Source organism: Sinocyclocheilus grahami, unplaced genomic scaffold, assembly GCF_001515645.1.
Source record: "Sinocyclocheilus grahami isolate Dianchi unplaced genomic scaffold, SAMN03320097.WGS_v1.1 scaffold37.1, whole genome shotgun sequence".
NCBI lineage: Eukaryota > Metazoa > Chordata > Actinopteri > Cypriniformes > Cyprinidae > Sinocyclocheilus > Sinocyclocheilus grahami.
This window is the reverse complement of record NW_015505216.1, coordinates 4,027,956-4,049,741: the sequence shown is the minus strand read 5'-3', so window position 1 is coordinate 4,049,741 and position 21,786 is coordinate 4,027,956. Positions and strand designations below refer to the sequence as shown.

General features: G+C 38.1%; 1 protein-coding gene across 1 annotated transcript in view; it reads right to left on the bottom strand.

Annotated features, from left to right (window-relative positions):
* LOC107581768 (unconventional myosin-XV-like) overlaps nucleotides 1–17,947 on the bottom strand; it is a 38,303-nt gene extending 20,356 nt beyond the window's left edge. Inside the window, exons 1-24 of the mRNA XM_016267418.1 lie at nucleotides 16,168–17,947; nucleotides 14,827–14,933; nucleotides 14,331–14,498; nucleotides 12,413–13,597; nucleotides 11,508–11,590; nucleotides 10,893–10,956; nucleotides 10,527–10,636; nucleotides 10,292–10,366; nucleotides 9,682–9,772; nucleotides 8,947–9,050; nucleotides 8,676–8,739; nucleotides 8,019–8,132; nucleotides 7,759–7,920; nucleotides 7,519–7,632; nucleotides 3,180–3,238; nucleotides 1,875–1,998; nucleotides 1,666–1,761; nucleotides 1,447–1,578; nucleotides 1,222–1,347; nucleotides 1,044–1,121; nucleotides 805–959; nucleotides 627–672; nucleotides 415–539; nucleotides 228–345 (exon numbers count right to left, since the gene is read on the bottom strand). Coding sequence (XP_016122904.1) covers nucleotides 228–345; nucleotides 415–539; nucleotides 627–672; nucleotides 805–959; nucleotides 1,044–1,121; nucleotides 1,222–1,347; nucleotides 1,447–1,578; nucleotides 1,666–1,761; nucleotides 1,875–1,998; nucleotides 3,180–3,238; nucleotides 7,519–7,632; nucleotides 7,759–7,920; nucleotides 8,019–8,132; nucleotides 8,676–8,739; nucleotides 8,947–9,050; nucleotides 9,682–9,772; nucleotides 10,292–10,366; nucleotides 10,527–10,636; nucleotides 10,893–10,956; nucleotides 11,508–11,590; nucleotides 12,413–13,597; nucleotides 14,331–14,498; nucleotides 14,827–14,933; nucleotides 16,168–17,947 — 5,280 coding nt within the window. The remainder of the gene's footprint in view (nucleotides 1–227; nucleotides 346–414; nucleotides 540–626; nucleotides 673–804; nucleotides 960–1,043; nucleotides 1,122–1,221; nucleotides 1,348–1,446; nucleotides 1,579–1,665; nucleotides 1,762–1,874; nucleotides 1,999–3,179; nucleotides 3,239–7,518; nucleotides 7,633–7,758; nucleotides 7,921–8,018; nucleotides 8,133–8,675; nucleotides 8,740–8,946; nucleotides 9,051–9,681; nucleotides 9,773–10,291; nucleotides 10,367–10,526; nucleotides 10,637–10,892; nucleotides 10,957–11,507; nucleotides 11,591–12,412; nucleotides 13,598–14,330; nucleotides 14,499–14,826; nucleotides 14,934–16,167) is intronic.
* Nucleotides 17,948–21,786: the final 3,839 nt, after the last annotated feature.

Below are 21,786 nucleotides of genomic sequence, written 5' to 3'. Positions count from 1 at the left end.
TGGGATGTTAAAGTGTCTATCAGATGTGCACTTCGGAATCTCACCAGAAATAGTATGTCATCCAGATACTTTTCGCCCAGTGTTTTATGAACACCGTGAAATCGGACACACTACTCTTTTCAAATACAGTTTTAAGCCTACTATATAGCACTAGGGAAGTATGTGATTTCAGATGCAGCTGAGACTAGGTGAATAGTAACAAGTGTGCTTATCAGAATCATGCTCACCTTGGTGACACCAACTTGAAATGCTCCTGGTCTAACAGGACAAAGCTTCCTCAACATGATGACACAGTTTTCACCATTGGCAGGAGGAGGCTGTTTGAGGCCTAGCAGGGACTTGTATCTAAACACAACCAGATAATTCAATTTGAGTTAAACTGCCTCATTTTATTTGGACAACTCTAGCTCTTACCTGAAAAGGAGGACATCAAATGGCATTCTGATTGGATAACCCTCTCTCCTGATTCGAATTGTTTCCAAAATTCCCGAATAGTTAAGTTGGGCACTGACCAGCTCCACGTCAAACACACCAGGCTCCTGCAGGGTTACACACATTCTCTCAGTCAATTTCAATTCCAGCCCAGATGCAAATAGCTTAATAACTCTGTGACTGCTGTTCCTTACCTTGTTTTGGTTTGGCTTTATGCACCTCACAAAATATGGGTTGGCTCTGTCAGTAGTACAAAAGTAGAAGGAAGTACTTGGTGATGAATAACTTACATGGGTCTGGAGCCAATCAAAGACAACAAGAATAGATTCATGTAGACAGTGTAATGCACATTTAATGCACATTTTAGTCTACCTCTCCATCTTTTCAATGAGCTCCATGAGGGATAGCTGGAACTTGGCTGCCACCGTTGAGGCCTGATGGCGCCGCGTTACTGTGCTGTTCTTCCCAACATGGGATTTCTGTTGGTTGAGGGACTCAGCATAACTCATAAAGAGATATGCAACCATCTAAAACCACAGTGAGATAAGATTCATAAGGTTTATTATGGTCATTTAATTCCTAGCTAATGGTAGCTAAATCATTTCTCTCACCTTGTTTTTGCTCTGAATAAAAAGGTCAAGAACATCCTGGCGAACTTGATCGTAATTCTTATCCAGACATTTATGAACCTGTGAAGCATCACAGAAAGTTTGGTCCATTCCTCCACTAATACTTTATTAGGGAATAATTCAAATACTCTATGGCTCAAGGCAAGTAGTTTAAATGCACCTGATAAGTGACCTTCCCAGCATAATGCTTGATAGTAAATTCAGGGAGAGGCATTTTTGGCTTGGAATACAGTGGATTGTTGCCATGATGATAGTGGCATTTCTGAAGGAAGGTATGGTCTGTAGCCTAGAGGAAATTCATTCAAAAGAAGGATAATTAAAATGCAAATGATGCAAACTAGTAGTGATGAATAAATAAACACTGAACATTAAGAAGAAACGACACCTGTGGAAACCCGCTCTGGTCATCAAGAATTCGGAGTATCCCATGTGGCTTTGCTGCAATGAGGTCAATACAGGCCTGGTTGTCAGAGAAAGGCACCTCTTCCCAGCTGATTTGCTCTCTGTTATATTCATCCTTGGATATTCAAAAGAAAATCATTTTTCACAGGCAATTTACTCATCTACAGTTCTCAGAGGATTAGAGTGCATAAAGACAGCTTACTTGTTCTTCTTTGAAAATGACCCTGTTGAAAAAGAACTGAAGGTACTCATTTGCATAATTTATGCAAAGCTGTTCAAAACTGTTGAAGGTAAGGTCCTACAAAGCACAAAAAAAGTGAAATTCAGTCGAAAGAAATCCAAATTTTACAGCAACATAGAGTATCAGCAAACCCTTTAACTGGGGCGAGCAAACAAGTTACAGCGGCATACCTCAAATCCATAGATATCAAGGATGGAGATAGAAAGTGCTTCAATCCGAGGATAAACCTGCCTATTTATTCTGTCTGTTAGCCAGCTGAACAGAAGGGAATACAGGATCTTGGCAACAGCATCTCTGTTGTTTGAGAGGGGAAATTGTCATAATTTGATTATCTCAGTGCTCAGTAGTTAGACAATACAATCTGAAGAACCCTACATGCAGTTTTTCCATTTCATCTCTAAGCATGAAGATCTCTGAATGCCTGCCTGAATGACACTGATGCTAAAACGAATACATCTGTTCAGTACTCTCTCTCAGGTTTTCAATTCCATATTTTTTATTTCTTCATAGCCTTTAATTCATTAATTCCTTTTATTATTTATTAAACCCTTTTTTTCTCTAAATTGCTTCTTTTTTTTTTCGTTTTAGTAAGTGTGCCTTGACACACAACTTCACTTAAAGTTGCTTTAAGTGATTTTATGCAGAAAACAATATTATTTCCTGAAAAACATAACTGTCAGTTATATTTTTCAGCAAATAGGATCATGTCATATCACGAGACACTATCTGTGATGGCCCTATAGTCTCATGTAGCCAGTCAGAAGGCTTGTGGAGGGATTTCTGCCTGTCAATCATTTGGGGGTCTATGCGTTCGGGGGGTAAAATACAAGTTTTTTTTTGGCAGGGTTCCTCTGGAAAAATTCATATTCCAGGGACTAAATATAACATTATTGGGGTCGCTTCAACCCGCAGACATGAAAAACAACCCGCGTCAACAGTGTTAAAGTAGCCCAATTCCGCGGGAAAACCGTGGACTTGGCAACACTGCACCACAGATACGCCAAGGTGGGTTATGGAAAGAGGGGCGTGGCTTATTCCATGACTGGCAGAAGTTGTAAAATCATTATAAAGCCGATTGTTTAATATGTAAGGACTGTTTTTTTCTTGGCTGAAGCTTTAGATAATATTCAACTAATAAATAAATAATAAGTAAATAAATAAATTTAGCAATATTTCAGTGTTAAAGTAGCCCAATTCCGCGGGAAAACCGTGGACTTGGCAACACTGCACCACAGATACGCCAAGGTGGGTTATGGAAAGAGGGGCGTGGCTTATTCCATGACTGGCAGAAGTTGTAAAATCATTATAAAGCCGTTTGTTTAATATGTAAGGACTGTTTTTTTCTTGGCTGAAGCTTTAGATAATATTCAACTAATAAATAAATAATAAGTAAATAAATTAATTTAGCAATATTTTATTAATGGCAAGTAGGAATGTCTAGGCTAGCATATAGAAATGCATTGCAGTTTTTCTACCTGGCATCAATTGCACTCTCAACAGTCAAGGGGGTGAAGATCTTTTCCCTCATTGTTTCCTGTAAAAAAAAAAGAAGTACAGAGTAATCAGAAATACTTGTAGCAAAGTTTCTGAAAGGAGTAAACATACCTGTTCTGTTATATTAAAAGACGCCACTTTCATTGGAAACCAGTTTTATTCAAATGTTGCTGATCCCTTTGAGATGAAATGTTGCTAAGGCACTATCAGTAGGCAGGTGAAATTGATATGGCCTTTAAGAGGAGCAGTCTACAGCGCTAGTGTCGGTAGATGTAAACACACCTCGGCATCTGTAGCAAGACAATACTAATCCCTTTCAACTGATGACATTAAGCCTTTAAATAAAAACTCTTTCCTTAAATAGTTTAACGTTGTGGTAGAAGAATTCCCCTTCTCGTTCACTTTACTTGGATATATCTGTCTCTTAGCGGGATACAATTCTGGTGTCGATGTCTGAAAGCAGGGCTTTAATGGTTTCATCAGATAATAAAAGCCTGGTAGCATGAGATCACCGTGCGATTCAGTTGAACAAAGCAAAATTACTTTGAGTATGGCCCCCTTCTGTTACATAGGTAGTACCTGTTTCTCTAATGAAAAGAATTAGCTAAATTACTTTAAGAGCCCTCAGAGGTGTCACAGTAGCAGCCATAAGTAGTAGTCCAAATGACTTAGCACATTTCAACATGGAAATGGGACTGTGAACACTGAAGAGCACTGGCTCTATCCAAGACCAACTGAGACAAAGGCTGATCTGAAATAAGATGCTGTGTGAAGGATCACATGAAACGTTTTTCGATGATACATCTGAAATCAGGAACTGATGTGGCTCTGATGTGAGGAAAGATGCAGAAACAAAATACGGATATGCTGATGGTCTCCATCAGAAGAAGGTTGAGGAATCAACTCTAGATACCTCAGATGGAAAATATATGGAGTTCATAAGGAAACAACTTGTTCTTTTAAAAACCCTGGATGCTCCTTCATTTCCAGAACCTATACTGGATACGGAATGCTGGAACTTTAAAGACTTTTCCTTTTGTTGGTGTGGAAATTTGGATAGTTTCAAACATATCTCAGGTTTGAATAGGAACGGTAATTTAAATATGCTCTCTATTTGTTTTAACTGACACATCTGAGTATCACAAATCCGGTCCGTGGCCTTCCGGCTGATTACCAGTTGAGGTCACTCTACCATTACATTGACTCTCACACTACACAGACTGTTACATGTCACTCCGGACTACAGTTCCCATCATCCATTGCACTTACACAGCTGAATTCACTGATCACACAGCCTTCACTAATCACACGCTCACCTGAGAGCCATTACTCACTCTATTTAACACCCACTCAGTTCCTGTTCAGATTGCCGAGTATTGTCTAGCGTTTTTCACTCCCCCTAGTGTTAGCTGCCTTACCGAGCCATTCTGTGGTTTATGTTTTAGTTTAGTGTATTGTTCTGCATTTTCCACTCCCCTAGTGTTAGCTGCCTTACCGAGCCTAGTGTCTTGTTTTTCCTTGTTTTCATCATCTTGCCTTGTCTGTTTCCCCGTGTTCTGATCACTGCCTGTGTACCTGGATTATCCCTTGAGTCTCGCCCAATTGGATACTGTTCGCCCCTGCCTGGACCTTTGCCTTGTACCTGGATTATCCCTCTTGCCTTGCCATCAATATACCTGTTTGCCATTGTCTGACCTATGCCTGTTTTTGACCACGTCTCTTGCAAATAAAGCCTTGCAGATGGATCCGCACGCTTTCTGTGTTCCCTCCGTTACACTGAGAGATTTTACTATGGGCCATGTCTTGTCATGAATTGATATAAATAATTAGACAGAAATAGGAGCATATATATGGTAGCATGTAATTGTAGCTGCTTTCTGTCATCTTATCATCTTATGTAAACAGCCAAAATTTTTTGTCCATCCCTCATTCACAATGTCTTTGTCATAACATTGTTTGTTTTGCCTGAGGATCTCGATCAGCATGACAATGTCATTGGCTCAACCAGTGGTATGATTTTAAGACACGTTTGTCTAATGCAGAAGGTCAAGGTTTGGCTAGTTAGCATGGTTGAGTTAGCCCCTATTGGTCAATACCATAACTACTAGAACTATACTAAGATGTTATTTATAGAGTGGGGTTCCAGAAGTAAAAATTCCATGTATTTTCTTCATAGGGGAATTTACTGTGATTGATAACTTAAAAACATTTAAAGACAGACATTCTAAGACCTACAAGGTTGGTAATCAATAGTACATGCCTTTGTTAAAGCCTTTAGCCCACATTATTTCAACATATATTTAAATAATCATGATCAACAGCAGAAATCTTTGAATCAATTTTTGTTTCTTGGTAGTTTTGATTTGATTATGTCATTCACAATACTTCAAGGGATTGTATTTTTTCTTCATCAGAGCTATGTACTACAGTCCCATACTTTTGTCTTTTTGTCCAATTAAAAATTTTTTTTTTGCTTCAAAGTAAAGTTTATGTTATAATTGTTATGTTGTAATTCACGGCTTGTTTCCTGGCTTGTAACTTTAAACAATGTAACTTATGTAACTATAACAAAGCCTTATTTAAAACCCTTGAATGGGAAAAAACGAATGGGAAAAATACTTCTGAAACTAAGCCTGCTGAAAAAGTGGGTGAGCACTGTTGCACTCTAAAAAGTAAAACTTTGTTACGCAGCCCTTTTGGTCACAGTGTATTCACAGTAGAACAGCCTTTTAGGTTTTGGAGATGCTGTAATTCCCGTACAAGCACTAAGCTGAATGTGTTTGTGGTGGACTGGTTAGGCAGGGTTAATACTTCGTTAGACCTCTTGGTGGCACCCCTGCAGAGGTTTGGATGGTATTTGCTACACACAGGACTGTTACACAGTCTATGATGGGAGGCTGATATGGCTTAAGGGCCCCTTGTCTGTTTCTGTCCAGGGTTTTCCCTGACTGGGTTACACCGGTAACCACAATGATATGGCCTGCATAATCGACTTGGCACGTTATACTATCTGAGGGATTTGGGGCTTATACGCACCATTCACGGCTTTCTCTTGGTGTCTTGTGGTTGCTATCTAAATGAACAGTCTTGACATTTGGATGGTTTTGTTTCCAAGAAAAAAATTATGTAATGATAAATCCTATACTAACAGTACGTTGATACTTGGTATGGGACCTTGACGTAAGGTCTGCCTGGAGGTCATGTAAGGTCTAGAGCTGAGTCACTGACTCTTCCTGTTAAAATCCTCGAGTCCAGTCTATCTCAAACAGTGCCAGTTCATGTGAAACACAATATGCAGTGGCTGCAAAAATATTTAGGATCGGTTTCATAGACAGGGCTTAGGTTAAACCAGGATAAGGCCATAGCCTGGGACTTGGCTTAAGCCTTGTCTATGAAACGGGGGTAAGACACTCAAGTTTTCGTTTTCTGTTTGTTTGATGAAAAAAGATCAAATGTAGTTGCAATAAATGCGTTAAGAATCCATACAACTGCAGCAGCAGAGGACTGTTATTCTGCTGCGTGATACTGCAGAAGAACTAATGATGGCACGGTTTGATCTTCGGCTGACCAATCAGCAGAAAGGGGCGTTTAATTCCCGCCCACGTGTAGAAATCGAATATTCAAGCTGTTTATTCATTTTTCCACCCATGAACGAAAACCGAAAATTTAAGCTGAATTTTCGTTTTTTGGGGGGGAAAAAAAGAAAAAGGAGCCGTTTTCTCATTTTTCTACTTTCAATATTAAATCAAAAAACGAATGATCGAATGATACACGGATTTGACATGGGAAAATAAATGTAAAAGTGGTTTAATGCGAGTTTTGGATCGTTTATTTGTTTTGTTTTTTGTTTTATTACTGACATTGCAAGTCTTGAAATGAAACAAAAAAGTTTATTATCAACTTTTGATTACAGTTCATTAATGTAATTAATTTAATCAGAATGTAATTAATTTTTTCACATAAAATTCTTAGTAATAAAATATTTACAGTATAATAGCATTTTCATTTTATTAAACCAGTGGTTTCAAAATACATACTTCGTAGTTCTAAAGAAACACATATACAGTATATTACATTCATATGTTTCTTTATACGTAAGAGATATTATTATGCATTGGATTCTGTAATTTACATACAGTATGTCAAATAGCGTTCAAACCTTTACATCAGTTTTTTAGTGAAAAGGATGAATGGATATCATGCAGAAATTACAATTAGGTATAAAGCATATCCAAAAATAGAAACTAACATCTGTGTTATGTAACGGGTGATAATATTTTGTTTAGTATTGAATCCATTACCAAGCAGGTTTTTTCTTACCGTGACTTTGAAAGTAATAGACTTCTGTAGACCCTCTGGGGAAATCTGTAGAATTTCAGACACCACTCGGATCTCCTGAGCGCTCACAACTGATGCCACTTCCTGAGATTCAGTCTGCCAAGATATCGAGTCAAAAAAAATTCAACTTAATTCATGGCACCACTGAAAAAGAGCATCATAACACAGCAACATCAGGAAAATCCAAGTGAGCAGGATGCATTAGATTGAGATTCATTGTACCTCATATCTCTCGAAGAAGACGTTTCCTAAGTGGAGGATGGAAGACAGGATCCTGAAGATACCGCTCTGGTCTTCGGCACTGAAGTGAAGTATTTCCATGGCGCTGAGGAGCCTGCGGAAGTCCTCCCCATCATTTTTGCCAACAATCTCACAGTCTCCCCCCTTGCAACCCAAAAGAGCATCCATGAAAGAGAAAAGCAGTCAAACAGCAGCGCTTTTGAATTTTTGAGGCTTTTATTGCTATAATGATCTGGCCTCACTTGATTGAGGTAATAATATGTCTCTGCGTCTTGAAGGTATAAAGACTGCTTCTGCTGTGAAGGAAGGCCAGCAAGCATCTCATAAAAAATGTGATAGTTTCTTTCATCTTTGGCCTAGGAGATAAAAATTAACATTATGAAATTAACATTTCAGATTTCTGCAACGAATGGACCCTTTTCACAAGACTGTGATGACGCGTTAAACGGTCATCAGCATCGTAAATGAAAAAAGTTTTTCATATTTGTATATATATATTTTTATTATCTACATTTATAACACTATTGTTTGTATTATATCACCTTTGCATCAAATTACAAAAAAAACTGTTAAGGCTAATGCAAGGGTGTTTCTAATGCAGCGTCTGTGGAAGGGACGGTAAATTTGACATCGTTCTCTCTTCTGACAGCCATTATCAGTGTCTCAATTTTTTTCCTTTTATTGAAATTCATGAAAACACTATCGTGGAGTTTTTCTTTTGCTATTTGAGCAAATGGGAATTCAAAAAATATATTTGTGGTACTCTTCCATTCACTGCTATTCAAGTTAGCCAAACTATGACGACTTCCGCTGCTGAGAAACCCGGAAATGTGAAAAAGGTCCATTGGTTTATTGAATGATGAACTTTTAAATGTCCAGAAGAGCATTATGAAGAATACCTGAAACACAATCCTGGACTTTTCAAGTAGATACTGTGAGGTTATGGCACCGCTGATTACCCCTCTGTTTGAAGCAGGAAAATCAGACAAGCATTAGGCTAATATGTAATTTTCAACTTAACCCATGTACACCAACATACAGGCATTTTAACTGGCCTCATGTTAATCTCGACCCTGTTATCCTCTTTCAGCTCTAAAGGCACTCCAAAGAAGTGCTTCCTCTTAGGTGTATCCATAACACAGTAAAGAGACTTGATTTTGATGAACTTACTCTTCCATAAATATTTCCATGTATTTCCCAAATCGACTGGAGTTATCATTCCGTACGGTTTTGGCATTTCCAAAAGACTCTAAAAGTGGAGTTGCTTCAAGAATCTGTAAGCCATAAATACATAACTGTGTGAAGGATGTAGCAATAAACTGCTGTAATTTGTACAACACTGCAAAGTACTATCCTGTTAAACTATCTAAAATACTTAAAACGAGATAAATTTACTTAAAAGAGCAACACTGCATGAGACATGCGTTCCTAGATTATATCTTGCATGTGAGTGTATATTGTATTACTGCATTCTGGGGATATTTTGAGCTTGTTTATAACATGTCAAAAAAATCTGCTAGTGCAATAAGACAAAATACACTTTTTAAAAGATACAATCTTTGACAAGTCTTAATATTTACTGTTTCTATATAGCAAAATGTGCATATGATCACTTGAACAATATGGACAACACACTTTTTGCTGTTGTGTTGTCCTTTTACTTAAATTTCTATAAATGATTCATCACTTCTGTTACATTTTTTATCCTTTTTTAATACATGTTGCATGTCACAAAGTGCAACAACCCATGCGACATATAGGGTACAAACAACAGAAGGCCATACAGAAGTACAATACCTCAATCTGTATTGTTGCATAAAAGTACAATAGAAGAAAAAGATGAGTTATAAATTGTATATAAACAGTTTTAATAGTTTTAAATAAGTTTTTAAGTGTAACTCATACCTGCTGTGTGATGTTCTGTTTGTGATGTATTGCGGCTAAGTACCGGAGAACTAGCTTTGTGGTCTCTGTTTTACCAGAGCCACTCTCCCCACTGAAAGGCAATAAGCACATTTAAACCACATGATGACTGTAACCCCCTAAATTACCAGTTTAACTACTTAATTGCACTTTAAATTGGCACGTGAGGAACCGATTTGTCTTTTGCTATGCACTTAAGTAATGAGCTAGGTGTCTGATCATCAGACAGAGGTGAAATCGAATGCTTGAGTTTGACTGTCGTTCCAGCTACTCTGAACAGCCATGGGTGCATTTCACAGAGACATGATCTGCTGGTGCAATCATGGCCTAGACATCAGTAGTCTTTCCTTACAGCTATCTCCATCAGAGCTAGGTTTAAAGTGTTCCAGGCGATCAGTTGTGTCAAGTAGAGCTGACACTGATGGTTCCATCAGTGTAAAAGTCTACTTGAGGTGACAGGACAAAGATCAGCTATTTGAATTCTGACAATTCCTTTATTTGATCTTTCCATACCACATTATTATGAGTTAGGTTAGTTGAACAGTGTAAACTTACATTCTGTGAGGTAATCAAATGTGTACCTAAATACTACCTGATAATAATGCACTGGTTTTCTTTGGCATCCATCATTTTTGTGTATGAGGCATTTGCAATAGCAAATAGATGTCTGCAGACACAATGGAGAAGCACAAAATTATTTTTTTTTAAAGTACAATATAAGGAATTAGCCTTGCATTGATAAGAAATTTCATTTTATAAAAGTGGTGCAAAAAATATAAATGAATTAATTTGTTCAATTAATATTGTGAATGAATGAATGAACTTACGGAGGATTCTCTCCAAGCGCATGTCCTTTGTGTTGCAGGACCATGTCTGTTCCATAGATGTTGAACATCTTGTATGGGTTAACAGACACCAGGATGCTTCCAATGTAAGTCTTGGAAAACAAAATTATTTGTTCATAATCTGTATTTGATAACAGTTCATTAAATTGATTTAATTAGAATTTTATTCATTTTAAAGTTCACAACATTTTTAGCAATGAACATTTTACAGTATAATAGCATCTTAATTTTATTTAACCAGTGGTTTTAAAATACATACTTTTTAGTTCTAAAGAAACAGTAGTAAATTGATGTGTTTCTTTATAACTAAGATATGCAAATATGCAGTGGACTTTGCAATTTACTTACATATATCAAATTGCTTTCAAACCTTTTCTTCAAATTCAGTAACACAGCACTTTCGTGCAGCTCCCTGGAAAGAGATTTATTCTTTATGAAAGCATTTTCTTTTCAATTTGAGCACAAAATTTCAGTTATCATATATACAGTGGGGTTGGTGGTGTAATATATTTGTTAAGCACTATGTGTGTGTGTGTGTATATATATAGCCCCAAAACATTACTGCTCTAGAGGAGATCTGCATGGAGGAATGGGCCAAAATACCAGCAACAGTGTGTGAAACCTTGTGAAGACTTACAGAAAACGTTTGACCTCTGTCATTGCCAACAAAGGGTATATAACAAAGTATTGAGATGAAATTGTGTTATTGACCAAATACTTATTTTCCACCATAATTTGCAAATAAATTCTTTAAAAATCCTACAATGTGATTTTCTGGATCTTTTTTCTCATTTTGTCTCTCATAGTTGAGGTATACCTATGATGAAAATTGCAGGCCTCTCTCATCTTTTTAAGTGGGAGAACTTGCACAATTGGTGGCTGACTAAATACTTTTTTTCCCCCACTGTATATTGTGTGTTGTGTATAGTTAAATAGCATTCATCTTATTCAGTAATTTCATACTCAAGCTGTGTCATGTCCTCAAAGCCATCCTCCTCTGCACGTTCACGGTACAGCATTGTGGGCAGACTTCGAATTGAGTACATCTAAAAAGCATTCCAGTAAAATACAAATATTGTGTAAACAATGTGTAAACCAATTATGATATAAGGCCAATATTTCACACTATATTTCCTTACAGACATTAGTCAGGGACTCAGGGTCGATGTCATATTGAATTTTACAAAGATGAAAATAAAGCTGTGAGGTACAGGCTTACAAGTTTCATAGTCTTTGCAAGGGCATGCATGGATTTATTGAGTTTTTGTCTACTGAAAGATTTTTTGTAAGATATTTCATCAGCAACTGGCATGCACAATCAATTGAACACACTGTATTTCTGTCTCTCGCAGCTTTGTTTTCATTCCTGTCAAAAAATTTCATATGCTGCTACTCTGACTAAGGTCTGTTGAAATGATACCTGTATGCTGTTGTAATATAGCTGGCGTGGCAGGTATATTTTGGTGCATTGTGGCTATTGTTCTTGTTTTGAGTTTGCCCAGTCATTTATATTTTATGTTGATTATTTATATAAAAAAATATCCATCCATCTATCCATGCAGTCATCCATAGTCTATATTACCTAATATCCGCTAAATAAACAAGTCATAATATATTCGTTTGATATTTGACATTGGCTGGCATTATTTTTGACCCATAGTTTTAAACCTAAATTTCAATCTTTCTAATCTAATAATTTAATCTGAAGCTTCAAATCAGTCATACTATAGCATCATTTTAGTGGCACAAATATTTTTCTAATGTATTTATTTCTAGTGTACAACAATTTCACAGGTAAAGTCTAGATAGCAACAAAAAAACTAAGCAACGGTTTCTTATATACAGCAACTATATGCCAGTTATGTTACCTTGTCATACCAGTTCCCTTGAGGTTCACCTTCTCTATCTGGTAGCCATGCAGGTTCTGTGCTATCTATCTCTTGGCCAGGAAACACAGGGATGATAAAATTCTCCAGTTCTTCATCCCTATACATGGACCATTTTGTGAGGTTCTGAACAGTATGATGAGGGAGGACTCTTTCTGAAGACCAGACATCATCTGGCTCATGAAGATCTAGTATTTGATTTTGAGCCCAGTGTTCACCAGACTGGCCCTGAATCTGAGGGGTCACTACTGCGTACCTTGGGTCCTCTGGAGAACATCCCAGTGTTGACGGCAACTTGTAGGATGCTTTGCGTAAGTTAATGTTCGTCAAGGCATTTCCCAGAAAGGGTGATGTGGGAGATTCACTTTGAGCTGGTTGACCTCTTGTCACGATTGATCCATCAGGCAATCTGTAAGATGCTTTACGAAGGTTTTGGTTCTGAAGGGCACTGGACAGCATTGAAGGGGGAGCTTGCTCTTGTATTGGATTTCTAAACAGGCCAGAGGTACTAGGTAAGCGATAGTTGGCCTTACCAACATTTTGTAGTGCACTTGACAAATTAGATGAAATTGATTTCTCTGGTTCTTGTTCAGAGCTCTTAGTCAAAAGGGTTCCATCAGGAAGTCTGTAGGAAGCTTTACGAAGGTTTGAATTTAGAAGAGCACTTGAAAGATGTGGAGAGGATGACTGTTCTGCTGGTTGGTTTCGAGAAAAGAGAGAGCCATCAGGTAGTTTATAAGATGCTTTACGTAGGTTAATATTCTGTAGAGCACTTCCCAGGTATGGTGAGGAATTTGTTGTGTCCGCGGCTTCATCAGTGCTAATGGATACAAGTGTTCCATCGGGAAGCCTGTAACTTGCTTTTCGAATGTTAGGATTCTGAAGAGCATTGGATAACAGTGAGGAAGATGGAGCTGGTTGTGCTGGCTCATTTCTTGATATTATTGTACCATCTGGGAGCCTGTAAGTTGCTTTCCGGAGACTAGGGTTTTGCAAAGCATTTGACAGAACAGATGTAGTAGTCTCCTCTTTTTGGCCTCCAAAATTCCTAGATATTATTGATGTATCAGGTAGTCGAAAGGAGGCACCTTGAAGGCTTGGATTCTTTAATGCATTTGACAACGGGGAGGAATAATCCTGTGCTTGCTGGAAAGGAGTAGGATTTCTCTGTAAAGGAGAGGAATAGGATGCATTTCTTAAGTTAGGATTCTTAAGTGCATTTGATAATACTGATGCTTGCTGTTCGGGTTGTGACATCACTGGAGCATATAATGATGTATTCCGCTGAAGAGGAGAAATGTATGAGGCACTGCGTAACTGAGGATTTTTTAGTGCATTGGTTAGCGCTGAAGATGACTGCAAAATGTTTTGCGGTTCCTGCTGAGCAGCTACAGAAGAATAAGGAGATGTGCTTCTTTGCAGTGGGGAAGTGAGAGACGCATTACGTAGGTAAGGGTTTTGCAATGCATTAGAGAGCATTGGAGAAGAAATCGGACTGGTCACCTGAACCTCTTGAGGTGCCACTATAGAATGAGGAGATGCAGACATTTGTAGAGGTGAGCGGTAAGTGGCATTACGGAGAAGTGGATTTTGCAATGCATTTGTTAAGGCTGGAGAAGAGCTCTGAGATAAATTTTGGTTGATCTGCGACATTGGGGATTTAAACCTGGGAAGAGGTGAACTGAATGAAGCAGCAGCAAGATTTGGGTTCTGTAAAGCATTTGTTAGTAGAGGAGATGACCCTCGTTGAACTGTCTGGGCAAATTCAGTTATTACTTGAGGCTGAGGAGTGATACTCGATGGAAATTGTGATCTGAGTGAGGCACGATTGATTAATTCATTATGCAGAGCATTTCTCTGTATAGAGGATGAGAGGATCGGCGATGGTGATCGTACAGACATTGGTGAACCAGCTCTCATTGAAAGTTGAGGTGATGGGCATGGGGTTGGAAAATGTCTCACAGAGAGTTGTGGTGAAGGTACTCCAGGCTGTTTTACTGGAACCTGTTGAGGAAAAGGTGGTTGAGCATTCATTACAAGAGGATGGCTCTGGCCTCTTATTGATTGCCTGAGAGAAACAGGACTTATTGGTACTCTCACAACAGGACGCCCTCTCCCAACAGGTCTATGAAAACCTCTTTGTGGATTTGGTGTTCCAGGTAGAAAGAATCTCTTTGAGTCTTGAAACCCTGCTGGTCTGGAACCTTGTCTTGCCAACATGATGGGGGAGGATCTAGCACTTTGATTCAAAGCTCCTGAACCCATGGATGCATTATGGATGGAAGATCTGAATGGAGCAACATTTTGCATTTGAGGAGTACCATGATGACCTTTTCTTTGAAAAATTGGATTGACAGGAGATGGCTTAACTGTTCCCATTGGCACTTTGTTCCCACCAAATCCTCTGAATCTACGTGTGGATGAACGAGTAGGCAGATGTTGTGGGTCATGTTGAATTCTGCCAGAAAACACTGATGGTGATGGTGAAAGAGGTCTCTGAGGTCTAGAAGCAAAAGGAGATATTGGTCTTGGAGACAGGGGTCTTTGGATGGGAGATGTGGCTCTGCGGCGTGGGTATGGAGAGCACTCCTCTGGTGAGTGTTGGCCTATTGTTGGAGACAGTGGAGGGCTCCTCCTCCGTAATGATGGTTGTGGTGAAAGAGAGCTTTTCCTCATAGATCTTGATGACATGAAAGACTCCTGATTGCTTCTACCAATTGGCCTGAAACGAGATTTTATTGGAGGGGTAGGACTAGCACTTTGCCTCAGGGTTGCTCTAGGTGAAGAAGGAGGACTTCTTCTTCTCATTGAGCCTCGTGGAGACATTGGAGGACTCTCTCTTCCATTAACAAGAGCGGATGGTGCTCTAGAACCAAATGGCTTTCTCTGTGGGGTTGGAGATTTTCCCCTTAAAGAAGCTAATGGTGATGGTGCTCTTCTGGATGGTTGTGGAGAAGAAGGGGGGCTAAATTTTCTCCTTTGAATAGGCGAGAACTGCCTTTGTGCATTATTATTGTATGATGGTGGGCCAAACATTCTAGACTGCCTTTGTGAGAACCTCGGACTCATTTCCTCATACATATCAGATCTTTGGCGAGGTATAGGGCTGCTTCGAGTTGAAAAATTGCTTTGTCTTAAGGAAAGCTGTGGTGATGGGAGATGATTAAATTGTCTCATTGTTATTGGTTGGACATTTTCATGTGGAAAATCAAGTCTAAACATGGGATCTGGATAGACTAAATGGGGAGAGACTGGATCACCCATAGTTGGATCAAATCTCCTTGCGGACAGAACTGGAGATGCTGGTGTTGAGAGTGGTATGGGTCCAACAGGTCCAAAAGAATGTCTACTTAGGACAGGTGACACTGGCATTGGATATGAAAAAGGTCTTGCTTGAAGAACAGGCGAGGACGGTATTTGGGGTGATCGGGTTAAACTGGGACTACTAAGCGGTATAATTGGTGCTTGTCCTTGTTGAATTAATATAGGGATGGGAGATAATGACCTTTGTACAGCTTCCGGTTGCTGTGGAATATATAGAGGAAAGCTCATAGGTGAAACAAGTGGCTGGTGTTCAAATTGGTCTGGAATCATCTCAAGATCACTCCTGGGAATCTGAAAAACTGGACTTGAAATTTCAAGTTTTTCTTTTCCAAACAGTTTTACTTGTGGTCTTGGAAATCTGAATGAATCCTCAGTCAATATTCCCTCAGTTGGTATTTGAACATATTCATTACCGTACATTTCTGAGGGTTCTGTTGGTACCATGACGTCCTCCACCGTGTACATAAATGGCTGGTTAACAGCCATCTGAGGGTCAATGTAAACCGCAGGAGTTTCTCCGCTGTACATATACTGGTTTTGATTGTATGCATTTTGATAACCTGGATACATCATGTAGGTATCCGAAACACCATCATAGTGACTATAATAGTTTTGCTGATCCCCATAATAGTCAAACTGTTCTGGATAGTATCCATAGTCATAATATTCCACATCATTACCAAGGTAGTCAAATTCATCTTCCATCGCATAACCCATTTCATCATAGTATTCCATACCATCAACAGGGTATCCAAATTCATCGATTCTCTGGTGCCTGTAACCATAGTCCATTCTATCATCATCATAATAACCATAAGGTTGTCTTCCATCATACTGATACTGATCATAATAATATTCATCAAGATACTCATCTCCATACTCATCCTCATACACTGGATCATAGTATTCGTTCTCCTCATCATAGAATCCATACTCATCTTCAGGATAATCATAATACTCCTGGTCATCTTCAAAGTAGTTATACTGATGTGGTCCTCTATAGCGCCCCTGACCATAGCTGTCATGATTTCTGCTTCTATATCGTCCCCGGGGATTATTTCTGCTATAACTGCTTTGAACATAGTCATCTTCCTCATAGCTGAACTCACCCTCATCATATTCATAACCTCCATTCTGATAGCCGTGATATTGCCCCACACTTGACCTGTCATAACGAACAGAGCGACCTAGTCGTCTAGATGCTTTGGATGAGATGAATTTGTTAGTTAGCCAGTTTGCTGCTCCTGCTATCTTCCCCAGAGCCCATCCTTTACTCTTGAATTGTGCAGCTCCAGTTTTCTTTTTACCAAAAAAGCCTTTGAATTTGCCTCCCAGTCCAGAGGTGGCTGCTGCATTTTTATTTGCCTTTCCACCAATACTGAGTAATAAGAGTGTTCTTCCACCCTCCTCTTTTTTATTTTTGTCATCTTCTGTAGCTTTGGACTTTCCGAAACCTGAAAACAACTTTGATGTACTTTGTAATGCCTTTGGTGTCATACCTTTTTTCTTCTTGCTGCCAGATAGTCCCATGAAAAGCCTAGATGTGCTTTTTAGCTTTTTAGACTGTTTTGGGGCGGGCTTTGAAAAAAATGGGGACTTTCCTGTCAGACCTGTGAGAACTTTAGAAGCACCTTTTAAATTAGCTTTTGCATCCTCTTTCTTTTGAACATCCTGCTGACCCTGAACAGCAAAGCCCATCATAGCTGAAGAGGCCCCTTTCAGGTTTATGTCCTTCATTTTACCTAGCTGAAGTTGTGGCTTCTTTTCTTCAGGTTGGAATCCTGTCACAGCTTTTGATGCAGCCTTAATATTGGCACGCTTACCAGTTTTTGGATCAACACCTTCCTCTGCTGCCTGGCCACGCTTTGGCTTAGCTACAGCCTTTACTGCCATAGCTTTGGACGCTCCCTTCAGAGCAGCTTTTCCTTTTCCCTTTTTACCACCATCATCCTCACTTTGCACATCCTCTTCATCCATTGCTTCACTGTCCTCAGCCTCACTCCTTTCCACCTCGGAGGCCTCCTCAGATTCACTAGGAGCTTGTTTGCCCTTTCCTTTTCCTTTCTTTGGATCCTCTTTCCCTTTGCCTCCCTTACCCCCTTTCTTGTCATCTTTTGCTGCCTTTGTATCTTCTTTTGCTTCCCCCTTTGCACCTTTCTTAGGTGCAGCTTTGTCTGCTTTCTTTGGTGGCATTTTATCCTTCTCCAAAAATCATGCAATATATGTCACTGTGCCAAAAATGGGTGGTCAATGACAGAAAACTCAAACTGTTATACAAATGTTCCATGTGTAATACAGCTTCAGCATAGCGTAAGTGAGCATAAAGTGCAAGTAGATCACTTACATCACAAAAAAAGTTATTAATTATATGTCTAATTTTGTCTTTTGAGTATAAGAAAAAGCATTTCCACTTAACACAAAAGCCAAAATGCTGATAGCTCTTTTGTTCAGGACTCTACCTTACAGGTGAATTCCTCACATTTCAGAAATGTCCAACAGAGTTGTGTCCTTGGCTGTAGTGCTAATTTTGGCAAGAGATTTCCCACAGACGAAACAGGCATCCATGAATGTCAGCATCCCTTTTGTCATGTGCTATAAGCTTTTTCATGCCTTGGGAGAAGTACTCCAGTTACACCTTTTGTCCTCTTGAGTTTTGCAGGTAGTGTCCTTCAAGAGCTCCAGATGCATGTGTCTGAAAGTATGTGAGGGCTCCCTGTGATAGTTGCGAAGGGCACCTTAAATGTATCAACTACACGGACTTAGGGTAACATTATCTGTTTGGTTCATTCCTATATAAATAATGCACGTTGAGCTGTTACTAAATGTGTCTGAGGACATTTCCAAATAGAACCTAAGTGTGGTAATGATACTGACCGAAGAAGAATGTCTCCTCCATCACATCTGAGGTGGGTTAAATGTTTAATATTATTAGAGTACCAAACAAATAAAAAGCTTGTCATTTTATATTGTTGTGCCAGACAAGTTTTATTTTCTGTTGTTTGATTGAGAAGTGACTTGCAGAATGATATTTTGATTTAAAGCCAAATTATGAACCATCTAACAGAATTTTTTTTTTATTGTTTAGACCAAATAAAATCAAGCAAAAGTATATTATACAAAGTATATATATCTAAACAGACATGATATATGTTTTTTAATGTCACACTTTATTGGCAGGATGACTTTGGAGAGTAATTAGCACTTCTAAATATATATTTTATGAGCAGGAGAAAATTCAAACGAGGATCAACATACATTATTATGATGCTATCAACTGTCTGATACATATGTACCTTAATATGTCCGCTCTTAGAAAATTCAGTTTTTGTCATGGACTAGAAACACAAATTTACATACTAAGCTGCGTGATTATTTCTCTGTTGGCCACTTAATATTCCAGAGTTCATGACACTGGTAGGGATTAATTCTTAATGGCTGGACTGTATTCAGTTCACTAAGAAATAATGAAATATTAATCGGAAAAGTTCTAAATATATAGTGACCCTATTCATTGTTAACTTCATATATTCACTATCCCATGCAATTATTGCATATGTATGTGATATTACATGTAGGTGATATTTGCGCTAAACATATTTTTTCATGATTTAATTTGGTTGTCATTTTCCTTGCTAGAAGAGATGGTTATCAGTGCAATTTAAGTTGAGTAATTTTCCTCTTACAGTGCATCAGTTATTTAGCGGTTATGCATTGAATCAAGTCCAAGAAGAGGTTATGAGCTGCTTGCCCAATCCATTTCCAATGCACAACAGTTATGACTATCAATGTAATTAATAAAATGCAAAATAAAGAATCAATATAACAAGTTGGTTTGTTTTGTTTCATTACAATATTAAATAGCAAACCTAAAGTCAGATTATTTTCAATAGGATATATACAGCATTACTTTCATTAGGAACTAAATATATAAATATATATATATAAGGGTAAATATAAAGGTAAGCAAAAAATATATATATTGGTGAAGACGCATAGCTTAGTCTCCCTGACGAGACGTAATGCATACCACAAACCCTAAATGAACCTGTTTAAATCCAAGCCTAGGCCAAGTGCTGGGTAAGGTTACAATCAAGAGGCTCAGGGGAGGACTAGATTAAATTTCAGTGGTGTTATAAATGGTTAGAAGCAAGTCATCTAAGTGACTAAATCTATGCATTGTCTCACACCAAACAAATAAATGCCAAACATAATCTTTTCCACATGAAATGTCAAATGACTGCAACAACAGCCTCTAAAATATGCCATTATCTACTGTACAATTCACAAACCACAAATTGCTGTTCATATTAATGTTCAATTAATTCTTGTTTGTCTTGTGTAAGTGACTCCAGCGTCATGAAGAAAATACATTTTTCTTTTCTTACACTGTAATAGTAAAAGCAACAACAATAAACCATGGCTTGTTAAACTGTCTCGTTATTGTGTCAGTGATTTATCTAAATTAATACAATAAGCTACACCACACAAGTGCAGTTTTGTCATGCACAAGCAAACAAAGTGTTAGATTAGCATAATGAACCTCCTCCTGCTTGGCAATGCAAGCCATTAATCAATAAATAATGAAGGGAAATCCTAAAAGGGGCATCTGGGGTCTAAAGAATGGTGGTCAAATGTCCAAGATATATTGTTAAATGGCCATATATTAAAATAAATAATGAAAGGAATATATAAGTATATATAAAAATATAAAGGCTTTAAATAAAAAGTAGGCCTACTTAATTTCAATATAATCTTGTGATATTTATATAATACCATCAAATTAATCAACTCCATTTACTTATTTTATGAATGTTTTTAATATTTTAGTCGAGTAAATTTTACAAGAAACATACATCATAAAAGCATAACAAGTCGTAAAATTATTGTCATGATCATGCCAACAGCTTTAACACTTACCTTAAAAATTGCTTTCAAAAATGATTACATCCGAACCCTTTTCCAAAAGAGGTGCTCAAAGTTGTCCATCGTAATATAATGTTCTGACATATAAGATCCATTCTCAGTGTGCTGCATTTAACTATGCTTGACTAGCTCATTGTATGTTCATATAAGGGCTGATCTATTATGTGGTTCTTCTCCCTAATTGCCCTCTTTCAGATGTAAAAACTGCCTGCATACAAACAGCCATCTTCTCAAAGTGCTGTGGTGGAACAAAAGCAATGGTAATCTGACTTGTGTGTTTCCTGATTTGGACAATATGCATTATATGACATAAAAGCATCATTATATACATCTAAGAAGCTGGCAGGTATAGAATTTCTATTATTCTAGAAACCAAAGGTCTGGCTCTGTATGTAAACAAACCACCTCACTCCTATTACAAGCTAATGGCTAATAGGCTAGTGGCAGCAGAGATGTTCTTGCCTCCAAGTTTCAAAGATGAAAATGCATCATCATAGGCAGCGACCAAGTGTCCATCTACAAAAACTAATTTATTAAAGCTCCTTCTCTGCCAATAATTGTTCAACATAGTACCAGTATAATGTCAGAGAAAGAAAATATGCAAAAACGGCAACTTCACAGGCTGTAAATGAGTTTGTTTCTTCATCAGAACAGATTTGGAGAAATTTAGCATTATATCACTTGCTCACCAATGGATCCTCTGCAGTGAATGGGTGCCGTCAGAATGAGAGTCCAAACAGCTGATAAAAACATCACAATAATCCACAAGTAATTCACATGACTCCAGTCCATCAGATAATGTCTTGTGAAATGAAAAGCTTCATGTTTTTATATTATGTTATTATGTCTTTGCTTGGTTGTAAATATGAGTTCTCCATGCATAATATTGCTTTCTCCATTAAAGGGTTAGTTCACCCAAAAATGAAAATTAGCCCATAAATTACTTACCCTCAAGTCATCCTGTGTATATGACTTACTTCTTTCAGACGAATCCTGAGTTATATTAAAAATAGTCTTTTGATCGTTCAAGCTGTTTCATGGCACTCAGCGGGTGTTGCTTCAGTCCCAAAGAAGTTAAATAAAAAGCGCCCATCCATAAAAATAAAAAA